Source organism: Delphinapterus leucas, chromosome 9 (assembly GCF_059928025.1).
Source record: "Delphinapterus leucas isolate spDelLeu-1000000601 "Yukka" chromosome 9, BTC_Dleu_Yukka2, whole genome shotgun sequence".
Lineage (NCBI taxonomy): Eukaryota > Metazoa > Chordata > Mammalia > Artiodactyla > Monodontidae > Delphinapterus > Delphinapterus leucas.
In genome coordinates this window covers 103,093,406-103,120,662 of record NC_143137.1, presented here as the reverse complement: position 1 = coordinate 103,120,662, position 27,257 = coordinate 103,093,406, and the positions used below count along the sequence as shown (strand labels likewise).

The window sequence follows — 27,257 nt, the reverse complement described above, 5'->3', positions numbered from 1 at the left end:
TGACCTTGGGACCAGTTGGCTGAGGACGGGACCTCTCTGCCCAGGAGCCACAGAAAGGCTTTGTGCCGGTGAGCGGACCGCTGCATGTGGTCGGTATGGCGCCATGGCCTTTCACCCTCAGTTGGTTTAACATTCAACGCTCCTAGCCGGGCTGGACAATGTTTCTCCACTAGGACTTGACCCGTGATCCAACGTACCACGCACCAGGAAGGAAGTCAGAAGTGACGCCTTCACCCAGTCTAGCCGCTGGCCCCCGATCGGATCAATGCTGATCATTTTCCGGGGAAGGGGATCAGGTGGAATCGTGAAAAGCAACAGTGCACGTGGGAGCTTCCTGTGGGATCGGCTGCTGTTGCTGTATTGGACCCCATGCCACAATCTCCGCAGACAAGGGCCATTCTCTGGTATTTCGGAGGCACAGAATTTCTGCACCAAGTAAATATTAAGAGCTTTGAAAAGACTGTGTGTTATTTGTCCTTGAACTCCTTATGGCCAAGAAAATTGCTTTGCACATAAACAGAAACTCAGTATCCCTTCGCTATGGACTGAATTCTGTCTCCACAAAATCCGTATGTTGAAGTCCTAACCCTTAGGGCCTCGGAATGTGACTGTATTTGGAGATGGAGCCTTTAAAGAGGAGATCAAGTTAAAATGAGGCCATTGGGGTGGCCCTTAACCCAGTACGACTGGTGTCCTTATAGAAGAGGAAGAGACAGTGAGCACACACACACACACACACACACACACACACACACACACACACGGAGGGAAGGCCACGTGAGGACACAGCAGGAAGATGGCCATCTACAGGCCACGAGAGAGGCCTCAGGAGAACCGACCCTGCAGACACCTTGATCTCAGACTTGAGCCTCTGGGACTGTGAGAAACCGATGTCTGTGTTTAAGCCCCATGGTGGCGTTTTGTCAGGGCAGCCTTTTAACTTAGCTGGTCGGCAGGCACTATTCGAGGTAAAAATTCAGACTTTGGAGGCCACGAGGCTGTGCTCAGACAGTGCTTCAGCCTTTACTCTTTAACTGCTCTCACTGCCGTGACCTTGAGCAAGTCACTTGCGCTTCGTGGGCCCCGGGAGCCGTAAGAGGAGACCCTGTCCCCACAATGAGCGGGTGAGACAATGGAAGACCACGCAGCAGCGTCGCGTCACAAGATAACATCAGCAACACTAAATCTAACTGCCACGAGGTGTTTTGCCCACATACTCACTGCTCCCTCCCCTGACTCTGCCCCACAGAAAAATTCTTTCCTCTGTTCCACTAAACGAAACATTTCTAGAGTGTCCACTTGCTGCTTCCCATCCTGTCCTCTGGGGCCTCAGGATAGGGACTCATATCTGAATGGGGCTGTCATGTCCCAGTCAGCCTTTCCTTCTCTCAATATTCTAATATTTTAAACTATTCTAACTTCTGCTATTTTAAAAATAAGGGGTGGCAATTTCCAGACTCATCAATTCCCATAATGTTCTCCTCGGGGCACCTTTAGTTTTCGTCTCTTACGATGTGGCCCGGACACACGGCCTCCCAGGCGCAGGCCTAATCGGCACCAGCCCCTCCCTCTATCACATTGGGGCTGGTGGAGCTCAGGGTGCTGGAAACTCTGCACAGCCTCACCTGGGTGCCCATGCCACCCAAACACCAGCACCCTTCCCTCGGGCTTTCTGGCCCTGGAAACCTAGGGGCCCCGGGTCAGCCTTGGATTGCGGAAAAAGGAGGGGCAGAATGGGACCTGGGGACCCTCTTGTCCAGGACCGACAGCGCAGGGATCACAGGAGTGACTCATCTTGGGGCCACTAGAGCCCCAACTCAGCCCGAATGCCCCCCCACTGAAGACCTGCTCAGCCTACTGGTCACTCGGGGCCCTGACAGACCCTCCTGTCCACCTGCTTTCATCTACCTGAACCTCCAGCCGGATCACTCATTTGAGTCAATGATTAAAACAAGGCCCACCCTCCCTGGACTTGTGGCCCGAGAGCTCCGCCCAGACAGATGACTCATCCACCCCGATGGGAGACAAGGTTATGTAGTCTCACCCGAGTCTCCTGAAAATGCTCGCAGGGCGTCTGCTGCCTGCCAGGTACTGCGCGTGGAGCCTGGGGCCTAACGAGGAACACGGCACTGTCCCAGGCCGGGGAGTGGTCCAGTGCACAGCAATTCCAAGCTGTATGCTGAGACTGTGGCACTGAGACCGTGCTATGGGCCTGTCTGAACTCTGTCACCAGTGCTCCCTCTACCTAGTGGCACATAACCGACCTCTGCTGAGGATTTCTCGGGGAAGAGCTGAGAGCAAGGGTTGTCCTACAAGGACACTGAACCGGAAAATCACGCACGCTGCAAAACGCATTCCGTGTCACAATGTCTTGGACCAGCTCCTCCTCCAACGGACAGGGAGAGAGCCACACAGAGCGCAATGCATTGCACCCAGCAAATCAGGGAGATTTTGCACTCTGCTAATGGGGTGGATGCAGTGGGGAAAAGCGCGATTACTTCTGGTGGGAAGTCACTTGTTGCATCCTGCCTGGGACCAAAAATCCAGAGCGAGGCCCTGCTGTGGGAAGAGTGCCAGGCACATCTTGGCTGGGGTAAGGCTTTTCAAAAGCAAGACAACACACAGAAAAAGCCAAAAGGTCTGCCGGCGTGAGATGCTGGGATGGAGGCCTCCCTTCCTGCCCATCCACGCAGGGGGCAAGGGTGGGCGGGGGCTGGAGCACGCGGACCGAGGGGGCTTACGGGCTGGGCCCTGGGGTGCCAGGGGAGGGACCCGGGTCCGCTCAGCTCCTCTGCGGAAGCCGTGTTGTTAGGTGCTGACCTCCAGCCGGACACAAAACGTACTACCTGCCCTGCCCTTGACCTTCACCAGAGGGATGGGCACTGCAAAACGGAAAGGAAACAGCCCTCCCGGGGATCTGCGGACGGCCGCTTAAGGGTGCGGTCAAGTTCGCTGGGGGATGGGGGGACTTCTGCCACATCTCAGAGGAAGTCCCCACCGCTGGCCCCGGTGTGCGGTGGGGGGTCTATCCCAGTTCCAGGACCAGCCCCTGGAGACAGAGGGCCCCTCCTTCACGCTGACACCCTCTTCCTCTCCCAGCTCTGGTTCATCTCTTACAAACTCAGCGGCAGAGGGAAAGCGTCTGCAGGTGAAGGAGGGCCAGGCCCTCCTCTGGTTATGGGGGCAACCCGCAGGGGGGACGCCCAGCGGTGCCACAGGAGGCGGAGGGGGGCTGAGTCAGCTCCACCATTCTGGGCTGCGTGGCCGCCAAGTTTCCTCCATTCACCTGAAGAAGGGCCTTCATAGTCAGCAAACCTGCCAGGACCGCTGTGAGGGTGAAATCCGACCATTTATGGGGAAGTGTACTTTCCAAATATTGAAAACAGTGGCACACACACGTATACGTTATCATTCTGAAGAAACAAGGTTGAGAGGCTTTGGAAGACCAAACGGACTGAAGGGAATTTCACAGTATATACGGATCAAAAGGGAGAAAAACCTGAGTTGCAGAAAAAGACTGAACAAGAAGAGGAGAGAGAAGGGGGAAGAGATGGAGGGTGGGGGTAACGGAGAGAAGAAACCGAGAGCTTTGCTGTGCCGGCGATGCATCCGCACCCTCTCGGTGTGTCTCTGCACCCACAGAACAGATGAGCAGGGGGTGCACCGGGGGGCGGGCCCAGCGTCGGCCACACCCCTGCCGGCCCCGCCCCGCCCCTCCCCGTCAGCCCGCTGCTCTCCAGGCTCCTTTGGGCAGTGATGTCCGTGCCACGTGCCGCGTTCTGCCCTTCCTCCGATGGACGCGGAAGCAGCGACGGACCCTTCTCATCTCAGAGGGCCGCCCATTCCTCAAGGACCCCTCGCAGCAGCTGCTCTGGTCTCACACCGCCCACCTGCCGCCCGCCCGCCACGGTCCCTGCAACTGCTTCCGCCCACAGCACGGGGTCATTTCCAGCTCTGCAACTACTCTTAGCTCCTGTCCCTCAGGGATGAGCGAATCCTGCAGGCAGGGTCCAGAGGAGCTGCCCTCTACATTGGCTCTGGAGCAAAGCAATTCTTTAGCTATTTCCACATAAATTCTGAAACCGGTGTCTTCACTTCGACAGGAGCCATTAATAGGTGCTTGACACAGGGATGACGCACATATGAACGGATTGAACATAAACGTTTACTGATGGAACGGCTTGGCGGGAGACACTGGGGAGAGGTTAGTGAATAAAGAAGCCAAACCTCCTTCCCCCGGCGGATGGGTTAGCAGCTATGAGAAAAACGGAACGGGGGAAGGTACGCAGAGACTGACAGAGGGCAGAGGGTCTCGGAAGGGACACGAAGCAGGGTCGGGGCAGGGAGCACGGGAGGGCCTGTGGAGAGGGCTGAGAGCACAGGCAGCGGCTGGCCCAGAGCGCGGGGGCCCAGGGGGAGGTGAAGCCCCCGAGGCTTCAAGAAAAGACAGGATCCTCCTTCTGTTGTGTCGAGTATGGAATAAAGAGGAGGCCGAGGGGGAGGGACAGGAGCAGATGCAGGGACCAGTGAGGAGTTATGTCCTGGGACTGCACCAGGGCCCCGGGGTGGGTTGGGGGGCGGTAGGGCTCGGTGGGAGGACCTGGATGTGCATCAAGATTCCCTGACAGGTGGGATGTAACGTGTGAGAGAGAGAGCGCCCTGTGCATCCGAGACCGTGTCCCCTTCATCCCTCACATGGGGCGGGGTCCGGGGGGGCCTCGTCTGATGCACAAGGCGAATTGCAGGACCACTCCTCTCTGCCGAGCCCCGTCCAGCCCAGCTCCCCCCTGCTCAGCCCGGCACTGCAGGAAGCCGACATGCCAGCCGTAGCCAAAAGTCTTTCATTATTATGAAAAATAAATTCTAAAAAGTCTCCAAGCATCAACCACCTTTCCAGAAACAAAAGAACCACCACCAAGAGGTGTGTGATAGGAAACGGAGTGGACCTCACCCCAGGAGGCCCAGGGGTGACAAGCCATGACTACAAAGTCAGAATCACTTCGACCCCAGCATCTTCTGGACGTTCGTTCCAATAAGCAAAAAATATCAGTCCTAACGGGAGAGGAGACAGGATCTGGTCCCGCTGGCCGCGTGGCCTGATCGCCCCCGGTCCACGGTCCTGCTCCCTGCAGATTCCCTGGAACCGGGGCCACCAGGGCTTCCTTCCGCTCTGGCCCGGGTCTCGTGATGATCCAGAAAATGGAACTTGCAAGTAGTAGTGCTTTCCACTAAATTCCCAACATTCCCCAATTATCCTACTTATTTACACAGTAGGAGATACCGTGTTCTTATGTGTACATTGTACCGCGATATTACAGTAATGACTATCAATTCGTGTTTCCAAATGCAGGGCCTTGCATATAGCAGCTCTTCAAAACTACCTGTTGACTACACAAGCATATATTTCATAGAAAGTTCCATTTTGGCTTATACTAATAACGGATCATAACACGCCTCCGTCATCTCTCATTATAATAGCCAACATCACGAGCTATTTTCGTCTCAATGCAATAAACTGGAGATAATGTACAAACGCACTGTCATGTTGGAATTATCTGGAGCTGAACGTAACGAACACAAAAATTCAAATAAAATAGGACAAAAGAACGCCTCAATAACTAATATCTTTTTTGAATTACTTCTACTTACAATAAAAAAAGATGCACAGCTGTAACTGCCACTAAAGCAGGTGTATAACAACTGGATATTGACTGAACAGATGAATGGCTAGCTGTTTATTCCATATCTGTGGATGATGGCAGCTAAAATTAGACACAGCATTGTCTAGCAGACTTCCACAAGTTACTTTTAATCAATGGACAGAGATAAAGAGTGAAGTAAGCTGCTCGTTAACCTGACAGGGGTCGTACAAATGCGATGTCGGCCGATGCGGTTCACGGGATTTTCCGTCTTTAATGGGTGAATTGAGTCCCCTGAGGAAGGATGACTTGACGGTATTCTAGTCTCTTCGTCTCAAACAGGGGTTCCAAAGGGATGACCCACTGCTTTCTCCTCCACAATCCTCCGAAGGTGTGGACTAGTGAGTAGGCTCTTTGAGCTTTGTGCCCAGAGGGGAAAATGCCACCAAGATAAGCAGGCATCCTTGAAGAGAATAAGCCTGCTCCAGGGGCTTGGCAACTTTTCATTATACATTTGGTGTTTCTAGCAATAAAGAGTTTGATCTTTAAATACAATCTTCCACTTGGTTAATGCAGGACCCTGGCCGGACCCCCTGCACCCTGGCCCCTCCACTTCCCAAGGGCCCTGGGGCCAGCTCTCACCTCCATTCCACAGTACAGTCTGCACACCTAAGAAAACAAGTCTCAGAAGTGGAGCAACTTGCCAAGATCATGTTCCCAGGAATGACAGAGCTGCTGGCATCTGAATCCAGGAAGCGGCTCCAGGGGCCTTGCTCTGACCTCTACCCCGTGTACCTGGGGAGGCTGCTTTGATCGTTCCCATTTCGTAGAGGAGGAAACTGAGGACCACCAAGTGAGTGGAGGGCTGTCCACCCGGGCACCTGTGTCCTCTGCCCCTATTCATGATCTGAATTCTGACCCATGCTGATCCAAGAGCAGCCCCAGGGGGAGAGATGTGTGCAAATGACAGGAAGGCAAGTCTCCTTGGGGTCCGTTGCTAAGACTTGTTGTATAAAGGGGGCTCTGACACAAACACAGATGCAGCAAGCCCTTGTGCAGGGCTAAGGACAAGGCAAGGGGTCATCTCAGCATGGAGCAAGGTGGGGAGAGGACAGTGTGGCCCCTCCAAGATGAAAGAGGGAGAAAGATCCCGTCTGGAACAGGCAATTCCTCTGTCCTTTTTCCCAGGTCCCAGTGAGAAGAAGTGGGACCTACTCATTTATCGTAATATATAGCTTTAGGCCTCAGCTAACGGTGCATGATGGTGGTAACTTTTCTGCCAAAGAATCTCTCCAGATCTGTTAAAAATATTCATACGAAGTAGACCTGCTGCTCTCACATCTGATTAGTCCAAATTCTGGGTGGGCAGATGGGGCAGGCAGAGGTCTGTGGGGTGGTGGTTCTCAAAGTGGGGTTTGCCTGGGAACTTGCCGAACCCCGAGTTCTCAGGCCTGGCCCCAGACCTACGGAATCAGAAACCCTCAGTGTGGAACCAAGGTAAGTGTGTTTTCACAAGCCCTTTGGGGGGATTCTGACGCTCACTCAAGCTTGAAAAATACTGACTCAGCACATGTGCCCTAATGTATAGATCATCCCTGTCTGAACGTTCCACGTAATTAAAACTTCATTCAAGGCGCTGGGACGAGAGGTGAAGGTCTGAGGCAGAAAGCAGCTCCACCTTTTTCTGAAAATGGCACGTGGCTTCCCTTGTCTCACTGACCCCTCTGTCGAAGGGCTGGTACAAGGATGCCACCCGTTTCTCCCACTGGCTCAAACGCCTCTGGAAAAATCTTCTTGAAAAGTACTTTTAGAAATAATAAATACTCAAATCATGAGTATATAAGCAGGTTGCAAATTCTGAGACAAAGGTTACAGTTTTTAAAAGTTTCAGATGACCTGGAAGATGGCTGAAATTATTTTGCCTTTAAGACCTGAAAAAGTAAATAGAGTCTCCCCTCAGTCTCAGTGGGAGATGTTTCCAGGACCCCCTCAGATACCAAAATCCTCAGATGCTGAGGCCCATCTGTAAAATGGGGCAGTACTTGCACATAATCTACCCATGTTCTCCTGTGTACTTTAAATCATCTCTAGGTGACTTATAATACTTAATACAATGTAAATGCTATGTAGATAGTTGCCAGCAAACAGCAAATTCAAGTTTTGCTTTCTGAAATTTTCTGCAATTTTTTTTTTCTGACTCTTTTTGATCCATGATTGGTTGAATCTGAGGATGGGGAAACCCACAGATAGGAAGGGGCTACTGTACTGAATTTTTAATACCAGTTGATAAGAAAAAAGTCTTTTAAAAGAAGAAAATCTAAGCATTCCCATTTTCCTATAAACTAGTCATGGCCTTGAAAATAATCCTTTCCTCCTGATTCAGGATATTCGTGTTAGTAACAGTTGCATATAAATAAGGCTTTCCAAACAAACATCTTATCTTTATATGGGAGGAAGTTCAGGAAGAAGGAATTGACGTTCTTCCCCAACGACGACAATACATTTTTGGGTTCCTTTCCCAGAAATTAGTAAATAACAAAATACCTTTCATTTAGAAAGGAAAAAAAAAAACCCACGGTCATAGCAAATGCTTAAATCTAATCCATATGCCATTCATATTCTTAAAAAAGGAGATGGCTGCTGCGAGTCAATTTCTCCACGCATTCTGTGCCAAATAAAACGGATTTCAGTAAAGAAGCTTTTATTGCCTCAGAGGGAGCTCTATTCATTCTGCAGTGTATACAGTACTATTTATTTTTCATTCAGAGTTCCCAATTCTCTACTTAATATACATTTTCCCACTCAAGCCGACTTTATCCACTCTGGAAAAGCACATAAAAATCTGAGAAACATAACTTCTCTGGATAGAAGGAATTTTTAAAGTACTGCTGCAGCACAGCAAAGGACACCATAAACAAAATGAGAAGACAACCTATGAACTGGGAGAAAACATTTGCAAATGGTGCGACTGACAAGGGCTTAATTTCTAAAATATACAAACAGCTCCTACAATTCAACACCAAAAAACAAACAACCCAATCGAAAAATGGGCAGAAGACCTAAATAGACATTTCTCCAAAGAAGACATACAGATGGCCAATAGGCACATGAAAAGATGCTCAATATCTCTAATTATCAGAGAAATGCAAATCAAAACTACAATGAGCTATCACCTCACACTGGTCAGAATGGCCATCATTAAAAAGTCTACAAACAATAAATGCTGGAGAAGGTGTAGAGAAAAGGCGGGGAACCCTCCTGCACTGTTGGTGGGAATGTAAATTGGTGCAGCTACCATATGATCCGGCAATCCCACTTTGGGACATATGTCCGGAGAAAAACAAGCTTCGGAAGGATACATGCACCCCAATGTTCATTGCAGCACTGTTTAGAATAGCCGAGACATGGAAGCAACCTAAATGTCCATCGACAGATGAACACATAAGGATGTGGTACATACATACAATGGAATACTACTCAGCTATAAAAAAGAATGAAATAATGCCATTTGCAGCAACATGGATGGACCTAGAGATGGTCATACTAAGCAAAGTAAGTCAGAAAGAGAAAGACAAGTACCATATGATATCACTTACACGTGGAATCTAAAATAGGACACAAATGAACTTATCTACAAAATAAAACCAGATTTACAGACATAGAGAACAGGCCTGTGGCTGCCAAGGGGGTGGGGGGTCAGGAAGGGATCGATGGGGAGTTTGGGACGAGCCGACGCAAACTATTATACACAGAATGGATATACGACAAGGGCCTACTGTAGAGCACAGAGAACTATAGTCAATATCCTGTGATAAACCATAATGGAAATGAATATGAAAAAGAATATATATATATATATATATATATATATATATATAAAACGGAATCATTGCTATACAGCAGAAATTAAACACCACATTGTAAATCAGCTATACTCCAATAAAATTTTTAAAAATACCGATGCAGTGTAGCATCTACATTCTATAACATTAGGCAAATGTAATTCTTTTGAAATAAAGCTTAAATTATACTGATATTGGAACTCACACTTTTCACCACTAAAGAAGTACCCCTCCCCATCAAAAGCAACAAGACACCCCCAGAGGTAGGTGGTTGAAAATTGCTAAATGCTGTAAGAGTGCTCTGCGTCACGAGAAAGTTCAAAATCTAACTCCCCACAAAATAAGGGGTGAAACGCACTGCAGACCCCCATGGGAAGCAGCTCTGTGTTCATGAGTCTGCGCTGCTTAGTTGGGCATGTGTACAGCAAAACAATGCCAGTTTGGTTTGTGCCTACATTTCTTTTATCAAAAGACAGTGAAAATATGATGGAAAACTCAAAATAAATTAGTACTCTTAGAAACTGTTTAAGAAACATAAAAATCAAAAGTTTTCTTGTAAACTGCGTTGCATTACAGGCTTTTCAGACGGACTGCGATGACTGTGTATGGAAAGACCGTTAGATGGGAACAGGGGTGTCTCTAGACCAGGGATAAAGAACAGCCCTGGAGGGACTGAGAAAGGTGACCGATGAACAGACAGATACACGGCCAGACGGATACACGGCCAGACAGATGACCAGGCCGGAAAGGAAAGGAAGTGAGGTGTCGTGACACTGCCACGGAGCCACTAACGTGACTGCTAACCACGATACAGGGGCCAAGTCTCCCGTCTGAAAGGTACAGACGTGGTTTCTAAGTTATCTTAAGGAAAGTCAGTTTATGAATAAGCACGAAAGGGCCGGGCCTCAAGCCCAGCAGGGTGTGATGCTATGGACCCCATGAAGCAGACACGGGCCAGCCAAGCAACACCACAGCAGGATAAAAGTGTCAGAAGAGTCAGCTCCTACCGGAGGAGAGCTGGGCTTAAAGGGGCTCCACATAGATGTTCCTATTTGTGGGGTGGTATCTGCCCAGGAGGCTACCAGGCAAGTCGCCGGGAACCATCTCAGCTCAGTGAGGAACAGTGGGTCCTTCTCCTTACACTGCAGGCTGACCCGCATCTCAGGGTCTCTGAGGAGCACTCCTGTTGCTGCCCAGGAGAGCCTGGCTTCTAAAAGCACCCAGAGCACACCGTCCGTCCTGGCCACCCTTGGGTGTCATCCCTGTCACATCCCACCCAAATAATTTTTTTCAGTGTCACATTTTAAGCCAGAAAAAATGTCAAAGAGTGTCCTGGCCTCTGGAAAATGAGGGCCTGGTATGTCAAATAGTGTTTCAAGGCCAATCATCAGGCAGATGAAGGAAGACGCCCAGAGTAAGGGGCCAGCCGCTAGGGACGCTGGCTCTGCCTGGTCACCACGGGACAGTCACGTGCAAAGCCATTCCTCTGCTCTGAAGGCTCCCCAGATACAAGGCCTCCCTAAATAGATGTTATGTCACATAGAAACCAACTTCACGTGCAAACACCTTCTCAGCTGTCCCGTGAACGCGGTTTATTGGGGCACCTATATTGTATTACGTGTCATCCCCATCTTATGCACACTCCAGATTTCTTACAGTGCCTGCAATTTTCTCATTAAGCAATGGTGCCCCACATTTCAAAGCTAAAGATAAAATAAACGTTAATCAACAAGCCTAAGCCTTTAAGGGCTGAAGGCACAAAAATAGTTTCCGATCTTCCCTAAGTGAAGCGATGCGGCATCTCACCTTGACTTCTGAATAAAGCATAACTTTTCACCCTGAGCCATCTCGTTGCTAAAGCCACAAGCTTGAAGGATGACAGGGCGCACAGACACCTTCCAGAGAATTCATGGGTTCATTTAGCAGGGGCCCTGGTCCTGAGCGGCGCCCTCTCCCTACCTTTTCTGACGTCTTGTCTTGCACGGGTGGTCCCGCGCAGGGCAGGGACGGAGGGGGAGGCGCTCGGCGCTTCTTCAGGTCTGACTTGACCGACACCCCTGAGATGCTGCCAAGGGAGAGCGATGGACCCAGTGTAGTGGAACGGGGATTCACGGACGGGGAGTTTGGGGTCGTCAAGCAGCCCTGTCGGGGGAAGAGGCAAACATAAAACCTCATCACTCTGAGGTGCTTCTCGGCATACGAATGCTCAGACACCAAAGCCGAGCGCCCACCACCCACCTGAACTTCTCCCATCCTCATTTCCACGGACAGCTTGAATGGCTGGAGCAAAACTCTTATTTTCACTCTCCTGGGAAAATGATCACAGACCCCATGGCAGGACACACCTCCTGGTGTGAGGTTTATTTCCCTAATCATGAAGGAAACAGCAGACTTTTGAAACCTCTAAGAGGAATTCTTACCAGCTAGAATCATGCAAGGTTCTCAACCCACCTGCAGTGGTGAATTAACCTCCTTAAATTTTTAACCTGTCATCAGAGTGAGCACTTAGATGCTGAAAAGAGGAAGGAACCGATCAAGAGGTATATTTCTGCTGGAGAAGAAGCCCGTCTTTGCCATTTCGAGAAGTATTTCACCCGCTGCCAGGGAGGGGCTTAGGTTTCTTCTAACTGTGAGAAGTTTCAAACAAGTGGCCGGGTAGTATAAACAGCCTGCTGTGAAGACTTGACGTGACCACCGAATGCAGTACTTCATGACTGATCCCTAATCAACTGAAAATAAATTCAGCCTAACACACTAATTAATTGTTCCCAAGGAGCAAGGTCTATATCCAGGGAGCAGACTAAAGGCACATAGATATTTTTCCAGTTTTTCCTCCTAGGTCCTGCTGAATAGAATCACATGAGTGCTAGTTGCAGGAAGGGCATTTAGAGAATAGCCGTCTAATTCCAAATTAAAACTGAAACGGTGCCCACCCCTTGCCCTGCTGTGCCCTCTGTCCTGCCCCATCCCTCCCCAGCACTGGAGTCCCAGCCCGGTGTAGTCCACACCGATGCCAGTGCAGTGTAGTGGTCAGCCCACAGTTGAGGGGGACACACTGCCTGGACTCAATTCCCGGCTTTGCCGCTGATAAGCTGTGTGACCTTGGACAGGTTTCTTAGCTTCTCTCTGCCTCAGTTTATCTCCTGTAAAATTGAGGTCAATAACAGCACCTCCATCACAAAGAAATCGTGAGAACTGAAAGGGTTAGGACAGATGAAAGAACCTTAGAGAGTTCTAGGCACAAAGGAAGCATCTGATATGTGCTTTTATAGTTACCATGTAAATGTGAGCCCATGAAGACAGCGATTATTCCCTGTCTGCACCCGTGGCTGTGTCCCTGGCTCCTAGCATCTCCTGGTTACCGGAGGGCCCTTGAGTCCACATTTGCAGAAATGAGTGGGTGGGCAACCCTGCCCTCACGTTTCACACAATGAACTTGTGGGTGAGCTTTCATCTGAACCATTGGTTCACCACATTGGAAACAAATACAGACAGGAAACTCATCGCATTCAGCAACAGCCCCGCATTACCTGCCCTCAGCCTCAAATTCTATTCTGTTCTGCCAATTATACTATCATTCAGTTTCCTGAGAAGATTTTTGAGACTCAGATTTTCTTCTTTTTTTTTTTTTAGGTGGTTTTTATTTATTTTTTAACATCATTATTGGAATATAATTGCTTTACAATGGTGTGTTAGTTTCTGCTTTATAACAAAGTGAATCAGCTATACATATACATATGTTCCCATATCTCCTCCCTCTTGCGTCTCCCTCCCACCTTCCCTATCCCACCCCTCCAGGTGGTCACAAAGCACCGAGTTGATCTCCCTGTGCTATGTGGCTGCTTCCCACTAGCTATCAGTTTTACGTTTCGTAGTGTATATATGTCCATGTCACTCTCTCACTTTGTCCCAGCTTACCCTTCCCCCTCCCCATATCCTCAAGTCCATTCTCTAGTAGGTCTGCATCTTCATACCTGTCCTGCCCCTAGGTTCTTCAGAACCATTTTTTTTTTTTTTTAGATTCCATATATATGTGTTAGCATACGGTATTTGTTTTTCTCTTCCTGACTTACTTCACTCTGTATGACAGACTCTAGGTCCATCCACCTCACTACAAGTAACTCAATTTCGTTTCTTTTTATGGCTGAGTAATATTCCATTGTATATATGTGTCACTTCTTCTTTATCCATGAGACTCAGATTTTCTTGTACTTAAATATAAATATCAAAGGAAAACCCAATCCCTGAAGGTTGCTTTTTATGCCAATTCATGCTTCCTTGTGAGACACTGACCATCAAATGCCCTGCTCATCAAATGCAGAATCCCCATAAGGAATAGGTGAGGGATCCACAGGAAATAGCCCAACACCCAGAAAACCCATCAGCCCCTACCGAGGCTCCCATAGAAAAAATGTAAAGAAAAAATGTCAATGTTTCTCCCAATCCTTGAGTTCTGCAGACATTAGACTCGTTACTAAGCAAATAGGCCAATGCAAAATGAACTCTTAAATACTTTTCTCTGCCTTACTTCTACCTCCATAGCAACCATGAACATGGAAGGAGACACAAGAACTTAAATTCACTCAGAGGTGCAGGGTCCACATGATAAAATTAAGCAAATGAAGCAAACCAGAGCAAGGATTTGACTGGTCCAAGTCTGGAGCTGGGGAAGTGTTGCACTGGGTGGCTGGATCGCTCAAATGCCGCCCCACATTCAAGGGGGTACAAACTCATGCCATGGAGGTTTGTTAAAACTTGTGAAATACAATGGAGAACTCCACCCACTGCCTGCATCTCTGGAGTGTGCCTGGGCCCATTTGGCATCCCATAAACAAGCTGTTTGCGACAATGCATTTTACACCTCTGGTACTAATTGATTTTCCTCCCTCCACCCTGTCTAGACTGGGAACTTCCAATCCCACTTGCTTCAGTCCTCACCACAATTATGCAAGCCTGGCGGACCCCTCTGCACCACTCTGAACTCACCTCAGTCCTTTAAGTGCCCTGAGCATTTTCCCAGCTCTGTGAGGACATTCCCTTAAAAGCACTTCACAGCTCATCCATTTTGTATCTATTTCAGGTTCTACCTCTGTCATCCTGTAGCCCTTAGAGCACTGTGACATCTGAGATTGTCAACTCCTTCTTGAGGTGAGGGGCTGACCCAGAACCCACCATGCATACACAGGCAGGAATGTCTCCATCTTTAAAATTGGGGGCATTCCATTTATTTCAAAGTTGTGGTCAGCACCTAGCATGTTTCTGTCACATTAGAGATGTCCCACCTATGTGGTTTCCTTCTCCTCTGATAAGTATTTTTGGTAAGAATGACCTCATCAGGGCCACAGTGAGATGGCCTTGGGCAGCAGAAAACTGGACCCCAGAGCCACCCATCCAGGTCCCCCTGCAAGTCCTGACACCTGTTATCCGGGTGATGGGCTGCACTCGATCCATTATCTGTGTCTCTCGAACAGAAGTGAATTTTGACACAAGAGGTTTTTTAGCCAAATATGCTCTAGAGAACACACAAACATCTCTTCCCACCCCCATCCCCACCCCCTACCCCTCCAATGTCAGGGTCCCCTGGATCTTGGTTCACCAGCCCCTCTCGATTCTGAAACACAAGAGTGTTTCTCAACCTTCAACCCACGGGAAGCCAAAACATTTCGGCTGCCCAGAGAATATTTGTGGTTTAACTCCTGTTTCCTTCGTTTCCCGCTCCTGGAATTTGTACACAGAATGTAGAAAAAAACCCACAGAATAATTTGGATGAAAACACTGTTAAGTATCGGATGTCCTTTAAGATGCTCATTCACACCAACATGAAACAAAATGGTAAACCAAGAGTGTGGTCCATGTAGCCTGGTGTCCAGACAGCCCAGTCCATGATCTCCTATTCCAGTTTCAGGGTTCTCTCCTGCTACAGAGTGGCCAAGTTCCATGGGGGACAGACCACGGCTTACCTGCGGGAGGGATCTCACTTCCTGCTCCTGTCCAAACTGGTCAATAACATTTTTTAAATATCAAGTCCTTTTCTGGTAGGGAAGTGAGTCATGCCTTTCTACAAAGGTTGGCAACAAAATCCACAGATTCTGGCTCTCACAGTCACACCAGATTTTCTCAGGAGTTTTCCTCCTGCGAGTGAAGCCCAATAAATCATTAAGAAAAAGCAATGGATAATGAAAAGGGGAAAAAGCAAACCCAACCTTTTTCACCCAGAGCTCGTGGGACTTCAGACTGCGGGGTGTACACCTCCCCTGCTGTCCCTGGAGGGCTAGCGGGATGGGAAACAGTACTAAACTCGGTGTAACTGTATCACTGCTGACAGCCCTGGAATTTATTACATTCAGTATAAAACGATAACTTGATCCCATCTCACACACACAGCTGGGAGTGGAGAACTAGGAAACAATTTTAGGATCTGGGTGTCAGCCTGAGAGGAAGCCAACATCACCTGCGACGGTTGATTTTGCCAGAGATCTCAAATTTTAAATGAAAAAATGTATAATTGATTGTTTCCATTTGAAATACACTCATTCTCTCAGCAAGTCCCGATCTCCTTCTATCTGGTTGTCACCGCAGCCACTTTGCAAATGTCGACTGAAAAAATATGCACAACCTAAAAGTTGAGAATTATGTTATATTCAGTGGACAAAACTGAGGACTTAAACCCAGGACGCAGCCTCTCGGATTGCTCTGAGGGACTGCTCCGAAGAGGCAAGGGGGGAACCAGGATGTATAGGAGTTTTTGCAAAAAAGACCAGGTAGTCAGAACATCAAAAGATTACTGTTAATGAAAGAAAACCAGACATCTCAAGTTAAGGAATTTAGCTCTTATCAATGTATGGGAAGATGCAAGAGTCTGGGCTCACTGAAACCACCCCTTTGATGTGCACCTCACCTATCTGGGGCCAGTGTCCTATGCTTTCTCATCCTGAATCCCCTCAGGGTGCACCTTCAGTGCAGCGGTGGGGGGGGTTGGTGGCTGCAGTGGCTGATGGCGTGATGGCAGGCATCCTGTTTCCATCCTGAGTTCCCTCAGGGCTCACCTTCAGGGCAGCTGTAATGTGATGGCTTGATGGCTGCAAGCCCTTTGTTATGGCAGCAACAATGTTTTCTTTTTTTTTTTTTAACATCTTTATTGGGGTATAATTGCTTTACAATGGTGTGTTAGTTTCTGCTTTATAACATAGTGAATCAGTTATACATATACATATGTTCCCATATGTCTCCCCTCTTACGTCTCCCTCCCTCCCACTTTCATTGACACAAACGATCTGAGCTTCTCTGTGGGGAGAGGCACAGACCCCGGGGGCTTCCCAGGGAGCTGAGCTGGGAAGTGGGCTGGGTGGGTGACCGTGGGCTTGGCCTTTGGAATTAGCTCTGACTCTAACCCATGGGGAACGTCACTGCGGGCACAGTGGTCTCTGCGGGGCCAGCACTACAGGCAGAGGGCACAGCTGTTACAGCTCCTTACAACCCCAGGGAAAGCTCTGGGAGCCCTGGGTCTCCCTAGAATTATTCTGGGGTGCACAGGCACTGCAAAGAGCAGCTTCTCTCCTTTATCATTGGCTTGTAACCGATCAGAGATCAGTACCAGGCAGGACGCCGAGTGTGCCCAAGGTGGGTATCACTCTCTCCACATGAGCCCAATTGCCCCGTGTGTGTCCTCTGCTGGAGGTTCTGATGTTGTCTGCACCAGGCGGCTCTACCAGCGTCCACGTCACAGCCGAAGGGGAGCCGTCTGTCCCTACAGACAGTAAGGCAGCTGTGAACTCTGGCTAGAATATGCTTCCGGAGACAAATGGGTCAATGCTGTACTTGAAACCTTTCTGTTTACATTGATTCCCAAAAAACGTAAGGACGAAGAGTTATTTTGTTCCCATTTCTCAAAACTGTTCATTCTGGCAAAAAAAGAGGCTATCTTGTGAGAACCAATCACATGATCAAGTGGACCTTTTGACATGGTTGGTGAGGAATTCAGGTAGAGGTTTTGGTCTAAATATTGAGGGAAATATTTTGGTAACGGTGAGTACAGTCTAAAATAGCCATCAACAATCCTTTCAGCATCAGATACTTCTGAATTAGACCAGATGCTTTTAGGATGGCATGGTTTTAGAGTTTTAACAGTGAGAAAAACTGAGGCCCAAGGAAATGAACTGAGCTCCTCAGGATGCCTGAGCCCCTGGGGATGGGATTCAACTAGTAAGTTCCCAAGCTGACCTGCATCCCCCCTCTCCTTCCACCACACTGGCCCCCTCCCAAAGGATTTCATACAGCTTTGCTTTTTCCTTTCTTTCTTTCATTTCTTTTTCTTTCCTTCCTTCCTTTCTTCTTCCCCCTCTCCCTCCCTCCCTTCCCTCCTCCCTCCCTTTCTTCCTTTTCTCCCTTCCTTCCTCCCTCCCTCTCTCTTTCCTTCCTTCCATCCTTCCTTCCTGCCTTCCTTCCTTCCCTTTCTTCCTTCCTTCCTTTCTTTCTTCTTGGTCAAAGAATCAAGTGGGAGAGAAGTTGCAGTCAGACCTGTTACCCACGTCGCCTTTTCTTCGGACACAGGTTTTGGCAGGGATCTAAGGCAGGACCACACGACAGAAACCAGATGGCATGGATGGACTGCCCGCACTCACAGGGATCCGCTGGGCAGAGCAGCCCAGAGAACATTGCTTCCCATCCCGTGGCTGCTGGCACCATCCTGGACACTGGGCCAGGCAAAGTTCCCTTCCTCAAGGGTGTGCTCTGCCTGCTTTTTCTTATCCTAGGAGAACAGCCTTCCTGATGGACACACCCATGGCTGCATCCCTCGGCCAGAGGACACCAAGTCTTCCCACACCCTGGAAATCTGGCATCAATTCAGAGTTAAGGGCAAACCAAGAGGCTGAAGCCCACCAGCTTCGTGAGAACAAATCCCCATGATGGGCAGAGAAACGGAACTTATGAATCTAGTTTCTACTCTGCGACGTGAGTGGGAAAAGGCCATTCTCTGTGCCAAGTGCCTCGAGAGGATGCCTGAGGAAACGCATTTCTATAGAAGATAAGTTGCAGAAGCTATCTGGCCAACAAAATACTGTGTCATAGAAGCTCTCTGACGGTTACAAGCATCAGAACAATTTCAGATCATTTCTCCACTGGCAGGATTTTTCCTGAACTTACAGGAACATGTAAGTGTGCCAGAGCATCCAACTGGTAGTATCTTTCTTGTAACAAAACTCAGGGGAGAAACTGAAGGTGAGCTGGATTAGTCCGAACCTTCTGCTGTAGGACCTCCTGAAAACCAAAACCTGTTAGCGAAGATGGGAATGCTTGGGATATACCGATTATTCAAAATTGGCCACTTTCACCAGGACCATTTTAGAAAGCCAGACATTTCTGAAAAGCTTGTGAATGAAAAGGAAACAAGTCTTGGTGTAATTCAGAGATGTAGAACACGTGATGCCCAGCCCCAGGAAGGCCGTGATCCTGCCGGGGAGGGCGCAGGGGCCCCAGGGGTCAGTGTGCAGGCTCCACGGGGCGTGTGGAGGGGGAGAGGAGAGGAAGAACTCTGAGGGAGGTGGTGTGATGGTGAGTCAGGGGTGGTGAGCGTGACGCATGGGGAGCAGAAGAATGAGGGGGGTCAGGGCTCCACACACGTGTGTGTGTGTGTCTGTGTGTGTGTGCTGGCTTGCTGTGGTTCTAGGTGAGATTTCAAAGGAGAAAAACTCAATTAAGCACAATTTTGGCGGCGGCGGGGGGAGATGGTGCTAATTCACACGAACAATAAAACCTTAATAACAAAGGTTTCCCTTTAAAATGTGTGAAATTTCCCAAAATTTGTACAGTAGCAGGTTTTGCATATTGATCTATTAGTTGTTTACTAAAATTCATCAGGAGTAGGATTTCCTACATAGCCACAGTTGAGATCAATGGATTCCTCCAAAGGACATCAGGCCTCGCATGTCAAGCGGCTCCTGTGCATTTCACTGATACCTGGGCTGGATGAGGGGAGGCAATGAGGGCCTGGCTGCCGGTTGGTACTGGCTGGGTTTCAGGGCTGACGGAAAAGACGCCTCATCCCCATATAGAAACAAAACTAAACTGAGAACGAATCTCTCGGCCAGAAACCAGATGATTTCTAACTCTTGGATCAGATCAGGAAGGCTTCTCCCTAACTCTAGGTAACCGAGTCGTTAGGTGGAGGAATCCGGCAAATTCATCTTCAAGTAAAAGAGGAGGGTTTTTTAAGAAGCAGGAAGCGTAGGTGTGACTCAATCGTCTCTCAGTTGAGGAGTCCAGCCCTCCACTGTCCAAGCGCCCCCCTCTCACCTGCAAAGACATCCATCACCCTTTGCTATCTACAGGCATCGTGCCGTAGAACAGCAATCAGAAATTTCAGTATCCAAAGTGGGACCCTTATCCACGTGGCCCAGGAAAAAGGCCCAACTGGAAAGAACATGGGGCAACAGCATTCTGTTTTTCAAAGATGTTTTTGATGTGGACCAGTTTTAAAGTCTTTATTGAATTTGTTACAATACTGCTTCTGTTTTGTAAGTTTTGGTGTTTTGACCACGAGGCATGTGGGATATTAGCTCCCTGACCAGGGATTGAACCCGCACCCCGTGCATTGGAAGGTGAAGTTTTAACCACTGGACAACCAGGGAAGCCCAGGGCAAAAGCATTTTGAAGATTGTCCTGGACAAACAGAGAAGGGTGGTCCCCCCTTCCAGAAGGGAGTCTGAGTGGACACTGGCTGAGAGCAGAGAACCAGCACTGCTGGTGAAGAAGGGGGTCTCATCCCCAGACTCAGGCAGAACGACAGATACGTGAGGGGGTCTTGAGCCTCCACACATCAACCCATCTGATCATGTGACAGCTCTCTGAGGTAGGTAACCGCAGGACCCCCTTTCACAGGGAAGGAAACTGAGGCAGAGAGAGCGGGTGCCTGGGGCCACATCCAGACAGTGGAAGAGCCAGGCAGGCTGGCACTGGAACAGAGGTTCTAGAACTTAGTCACACATCAGGACTCCCCCGCACCCCGGAGCTTTTAAAGATGGGAAAGGCCAGCCGCACCCCAGACCAACTTCAGCAGAAACTCTGGGATGGGACCAGGCATCTGCTGTTTTTCTTTTAAAAGAAAAATTATTGTGTCAAAATACGTGTAACATATGATTTACCATTTTAACCATTTTAAAATGTACAGTTCAGAGGCATGAAGTACCTTCCCCGTGTTGTCCAGCCACCACCATCTAGTTCTGGAACTTCTCATCCCCCTAAAAGGAAACCCTCGGTCCATTCAGTAGCCACTGCTCATCCCATCTCTCGTGGCAACCACCCATCTGCTTTCTGACTCTGGATGGACTGTCCTGGTTCCTTCACATGAACGGAGTCAAACAACACATGGTTTCCAAGCCTGGCTTCTTTCACTCAGCGTGAAGATTTCAAGGTTCCCCCGTACTCAGCCTGTGTCAGAGCATCCTTTCTCCTCATGGCTGAATGATCCTTCCTCGCATTGGAGAGTCCACATTCTGTTCGCCCATTCATCTGGGGACGGACATGCGGGTTGTTTTCGCCTTTTGGCTTTTGTGACTAGAGCTGCTGTGAACATCTGCCTAGAGGTGTTGGCTGGCAACTCTGCCCTCAAGTTTTGTTGGCACCTAGGAGCAGACTTGCCGGGTCTACGCTTCACTCTCCCCGGAAGCTCCACCGTTTTACCTTTCCACTAGCAATGAAGGAAGGTTCCAATTTCTCCATGTCCTTGCCAACACTTATTTGTTATTTTCCTTTTATAAAATTGATAGCCATCTTAGCGGGTGCGAAGCAGCACCTCACTGAGGTTTGGGTTTGCATATTTCTAGCTCATCATGACCCGGGCGTCCTTTCATGGGCTCGCTGGCTGTTAGGCGTCTGCTTTGAAAGTCAAGGTGAAGAGCCACTGCTGCAGATTCCTCCCCGAAAGCATCACACCACTCACGCTGCCTGGGGCAGAGGTGGCTCATTTTTCCTTCTCCCTCAGGACAGACCTTAGAGCATCAGCCTCCGACATTTATTTCTGGTCCCCAGCCCCATGGTGGCAGGGGTTCCCATGCATGACAAACCTCCACAGGGAGCATCTGTACAAGATCTCTGCCCCTCACACTTTCCCTCAGAAAAGCGTATTAGGAAGTGAAGGACAATGTTTTTCCAGGGGAACCTTGAACAGCCTCCTTCTGTTTTAAGTAAATCATTCATAAATTTTGCAACTTTACTATTAACTAACAAAGCACCCCACCCCTGACCCCTCTCTGAGGCTCTACTGCCCCACAAGACACACAGCTGATCCAGTGCATGCCAGCCTGGCCCCAGAGAGGGGAATTCAGGGCACACACGCTCCAGGTCACCTGTGATGTTCACATGTAAAGCCTTGCAGGTTTCTTCAGGTTTTCCTGTGACCTGCTCATGGAGCCCCACGCTTGCCTGTGAGCCTGATTTTTAGGGACAAGATTCTGCAGTTCTTCTGGCCTGTGCCCACTCTGCATTCTCCCTTTAAGACATTAACACTTGCTGGAAATAAAACGAGGGGAAGGAAAAGGGTGACTGCAGGGGAACTGCAGGGGTGGAGCCAGCCCAGAGGTCCAGCGAAGAGCAGGGTTAGAAGAGGGGCCGTGGGAGGGAGATGCAGGTTTTCCCACCCGAAAGCAGGTAACAGAGCGGGGACACCAAGGGACATCCGAGGGATTCCGTCCAATCTTTCCAGTCCCAGGCGAACAAGCAAGGAGGAAAACCGGACCACCACAACAGTTACTGAACACAGTTGCTACAACGCATCGGGAAACTGGGAAGCCGATCTCCCTGTTGCTATGTTTGCAATCCTGGGAGAGGTGCAATGTTCTCCTCTTTCTGGTGGCATGTGGGGAGCTAGCGGGATGCCTATTCAATAAACCAGCAGGGTAGGCCTTCTGTCCAGGCCTGACAGCAGGAGGTACTCAGAAGGGGAGGAGAAAGGCCGTCCCACTCAGAGCTGAGTCCCAACCGCAGCCTGCGGCAGCCCTGCCTCTGGGGCCACCTCACCTAGGGGCTTACAGGCCAGTGGGCACGGCTGCCTCTCTCTATCCTGGGCCGTGTGGGGCGGGGCAGAGGGGAGGGCAGCAGGAGTGATGGGGGGCCCAGAAGGGAATGGAGAGAGTCCCCTTCCCTTCTCTTTTCTTCTCTCAGGACTCAGACCCCGCCTTGGGCCCCTGTTAGCATCAGTCTCCCCAGCTGGATTCGAAGGGGCAACTCCACCAGCTTTAAGCAAAAGTATGGGTGCTCTTCCCAAGTGGACGTACCCTCCTGACCTGCCTGCCGGAGCCCCACTGCCTTTCATCTTCTCTCTCAGATGCAGCTGCTTCTGAGGCCGGAGACTGTCACCTGTGAGGCTGTGTTCAGCCTCTCTCCTCTCGGGCCCCCACCAGCACCCCGGCTCTAAAGAGCATCCTCCCCGGGAGCCCTGCCGTCCTCCCCAGATGCCCTCTTTGGTTGTGGCCCACAGCTGCCTGGGATCTGCTCCCCTAGCAATGCCTCAGGAGCAGGCCTACAGGAGGCCAAGGGGTGAGTGTGGAGAGTGGGCTTTCCAGAACCCAGCAGAGGACGCCCTGGGTGACTGGAGCTCCCGCCAGGACTGCCCGCGGCACCCCGTCCTGCAGGGAACCATAGCTCCAGTGGGTCTCCAACTGACGGCACCCCATCCCCCATTCAGGGTGTGAGTGCGTGTGTGTGTATGTACACATACTCACACACATATATGATATATAATGTATTATTATATTATAATATATATAGTAGCATATTATATATTATACAATATGCTATAATATATAACACACATCAACATATATAACATAATATATACTAATATAATACACTAATATATAATAACGTATTATATAATGTATATTATATAATAATATAATTAAAAATCTATTTATTATCACGTAAATACTCAAGCCCTCATTTCTGATTTTAACACAGAAACCTCAGCCTCTGTTTCTGGATTATTCTCCAACTGCCTGAGACAAGCCTTACTTTCCCCGTGCCAGGTCCCCTGGCCGGGGCTGTGCACGGCTGGCCATCCCGCCTTATCGAACAGGCACCCACAAGCCCCCGCATCCCATGCCCTGTATCCAAGCCTGAGGGCTGGGCGTCATCCAGAGGGCTCCCTGCCTGGGGCGCACTGTTTCCTTACTCCTCTGTGAGTCAGTGTGAAACGCCACGGTCTGCACCTCTCTGGAAGATTGTCGGCAAGATCGCAAGTGCCCGGGTTCTGAACTCCACCATGGGCGGGGGACAATTCCCCCCACTAATGTCAGTCACAGGCAGCTCCCCTGGTACCTTCCACTCTTCAGGGTCACAAGCTGGTGTGTCCAGGCTGCGTGCTCCTTCCCGAATCCCACTTCCTTCAAAAGTCCCATGTTCCAGTAAGGATCTCATCCCATAGGCAATCCCCTCACACACTCTGGCTACATTTTAGCTCTCACTTTATGAGTAAATATATATATATTTTTAACATCATTATTGGAGTATAATTGCTTTACAATGGTGTGTCAGTTTCTGCTGTATAACGAGGTGAATCAGCTATATATATCCCCATATATCCCCATATCTCCACCCTCTTGCGTCTCCCTCCCACCCTCCTTATCCCACCCCTCTAGGCGGTCACAAAGCACCGAGCTGATCTCCCTGTGCTATGCGACTGCTTCCCACTAGCTATCGATTTTACATTTGGTAGTGTATATATGTCCATGCCACTCTCTCACTTCGTCCCAGCTTACCCTTCCCCCTCCCCGTGTCCTCAAGTCCATTCTCTACATCTGCGTCTTTATTTCTGTCCTGCCCCTAGGTTTTTCAGAACCATTTTTTCTTTTTTAGATTCCATATATATGTTAGCATATGGTATTTGTTTTTCTGTTTCTGACTTACTTCACTCTGTATGACAGACTCTAGGTCCATCCACCTCACTACAAATAACTCAATTTTGTTTCTTTTTATGGCTGAGTAATATTCCATTGTATATATGTGCCGCGTCTTCTTTATCCATTCATCTGTCAATGGACACTTAGGTTGCTTCCATGTCTTGGATGTTGTAAATAGAGCTGCAGTGAATATAGTGGTACATGACTATTTATGATTTACAGTTTTCTCTGGGTATATGCCAGGTAGTGGGATTGCTGGGTCATATGATAGCTCTAGTTTTAGTTTTTTAAGGAACCTCTATACTGTTCTCCATAGTGGCTGTACCAATTAACATTCCCACCAACAGTGCAAGAGGGTTCCCTCTTCTCCACACCCTCTCCAGCATTTATTGTTTGTAGATTTTTTTTTTTTTTTCGGTACATGGGCCTCTCACTGTTGTGGCCTCTCCTGTTGAGGAGCACAGGCTCCAGACGCGCAGGCTCAGCGGCCATGGCTCACGGGCCCAGCCACTCTGCGGCATGTGGGATCCTCCCGGACCAGGGCACGAACCCGTGTCCCCTGCATAGGCAGGCAGACTCTCAACCACTGTGCCACCAGGGAAGCACTGTTTGTAGATTTTTTGATGATGGCCATTCTGACTGGTGTGAGGTGATACCTCACTGTAGTTTTGATTGCATTTCTCTAATGATAAGTGATGTTGAGCATCCTTTTATGTGTTTGTTGGCAATCTGTATATCTTCTTTGGAGAAATGTCTATTTAGGTCTTCTGCCCATTTTTGGATTGGGCTGTTTGTGTTTTTTGATATTGAGCTGCATGAGCTGCTTGTAAATTTTGGAGATTAATCCTTTGTCAGTTGCTTCATTTGAAAATATTTTCTCCCATTCTGAGGGTTGTCTTTTGGTCTTGTTTATGTTATGGTTTCCTTTGCTGTGCAGAAGCTTTTAAGTTTCATTAGGTCCCATTTGTTTATTTTTGTTTTTACTTCCATTTGTCTAGGATCTGGGTCAAAAAGGATCTTGCTGTGATTTATTTCATAGAGTGTTCTGCCTATGTTTTCCTCTAAGAGTTTTCTAGTGTCTAGCCTTACATTTAGGTCTTTAATCCATTTTGAATTTATTTCTGTGTATGGTGTCAGGGAGTGTTCTTATTTCATTCTTTTACATGTAGCTGTCCAGTTTTCCCAGCACCACTTGTTGAAGAAGCTGTCTTTTCTCCATTGTATAGTCTTGCCTCCTTTATCAAAAATAAGGTGACCATATGTGCATAGATTTATCTCTGGGCTTTCTATCCTGTTTCATTGATCCGTATTTCTGTTTTTGTGCCAGTACCATACTGTCTTGATTACTGTAGCTCTGTAGTATAGTCTGAAGTCAGGGAGCCTGATTCCTCCAGGTCCATTTTTATTTCTCAAGATTGCTTTGGCTATACGGGATCTTTTGTGTTTCCATACAAATTGTGAAATTTTTCTTATAGTTCTGTGAAAAACGCCATTGGTAGTGTGATAGGGTTTGCATTGAATCTGTAAATTACATAGGGTGGTATTATCATTTTCACAATGTTGATTCTTCCAATCCAAGAATATGGTATATCTCTCCATCTGTTTGTATCATCTTTTAATTTCTTTCATCAGTGTCTTAAAGTTTTTCACATACAGGTCTTTTCTGTCCTTAGGTAGGTTGATTCCTAGGTATTTTATTCTTTTTGCTGCAATGGTAAATGGGAGCGTTTCCTTAATTTCTCTTTCAGATTTTTCATCATTAGTGTATAGGAATGCAAGAGATTTCTGTGCATTAATTTTGTATCCTGCTACTTTACCAAATTCATTGATTAGCTCTAGCAGTTTTCTGTTAGTGTCTTTAGGATTCTCTATGTATAGTATCATGTCATCTGCAAACAGTGACAGCTTTACTTCTTCTTTTTTGATTTGGATTCTTTTTATTTCTTTTTCTTCTCCGACTGCTGTGGCTACAACTTCCGAAACTATGTTGAATAATAGTGGTGAGAGTGAGCAACCTTGTCTTGTTCCTGATCTTTGTGGAAATGGCTTCAGTTTTTCACCATTGAGAACAAAGTTGGCTGTGGGTCTGTCATATATGGCCTTTATTATGTTGAGGTAAGTTCCCTCTATGCCTACTTTCTGGAGGGTTTTTATCATAACTCGGCATTGCATTTTTTCAAAAGCTTTTTCTGCATCTATTGAGATTGTCATATGCTTTTTCTCCTTCAATTTGTTAATATGGTGTATCACATTGTTTGATTTGCATATATTGAAGAATCCTTGCATTCCTGGGATAAACCACACTTGATCATGGTGTATAACCTTTTAACGTGCTGTTGGATTCTGTTTGCTAGTATTTTGTTAAGGACTTTTGCATCTATGTTCCTCAGTGATATTGGCCTGTAGTTTCCTTTCTTTGTGACATCTTTGTCTGGTTTTGGTCTCAGTGTGATGGTGGCCTTGTAGAATGAGTTTGGGAGCATTCCTCCTTCTGCTATATTTTGGAAGAGTTTGAGAAGGATAGGTTTTAACTTTTCTCTAAATATTTGATAGACTTTGTCTGTGAAGCCATCTAGTTCCGGGCTTTTGTTTGTTGGAAGATTTTTAATCACAGTCTCAATTTCAGTGCTTGTGATTGGTTTGTTTATATTTTCTATTTCTTCCCAGTTCAGTCTCAGAAGGTTGTGCTTTTCTAAGAATTTGTCCATTTCTTCCAGGTTGTCCATTTTATTGGCATAGAGTTGCTTTTAGTAATCTCTCATGATCCTTTGTATTACTGCAGTGTCCATTGTTACTTCTCCTTTTTCATTTCTAATTCTATTGAATTGAGTGTTCTCCCTTTTTTCTTGATGAGTCTGGCTAATGGTTTATCAATTTTGTTT

At 48.1% G+C, this 27,257-nt stretch overlaps 1 protein-coding gene across 16 annotated transcripts in view; it reads right to left on the bottom strand.

Annotated features, from left to right (window-relative positions):
• COBL (cordon-bleu WH2 repeat protein) overlaps positions 1–27,257 on the bottom strand; it is a 259,723-nt gene that overhangs the window by 100,271 nt on the left and 132,195 nt on the right. For 13 of the 16 annotated variants that reach the window (XM_089917916.1, XM_022593180.3, XM_022593186.3 and 10 more), the window contains one exon: positions 11,441–11,623. The exons of the other annotated variants lie outside the window; for them this stretch is intronic. In XM_089917916.1, coding sequence (XP_089774042.1) covers positions 11,441–11,623 — 183 coding nt within the window. The remainder of the gene's footprint in view (positions 1–11,440; positions 11,624–27,257) is intronic. 16 annotated transcript variants of the gene reach the window in all.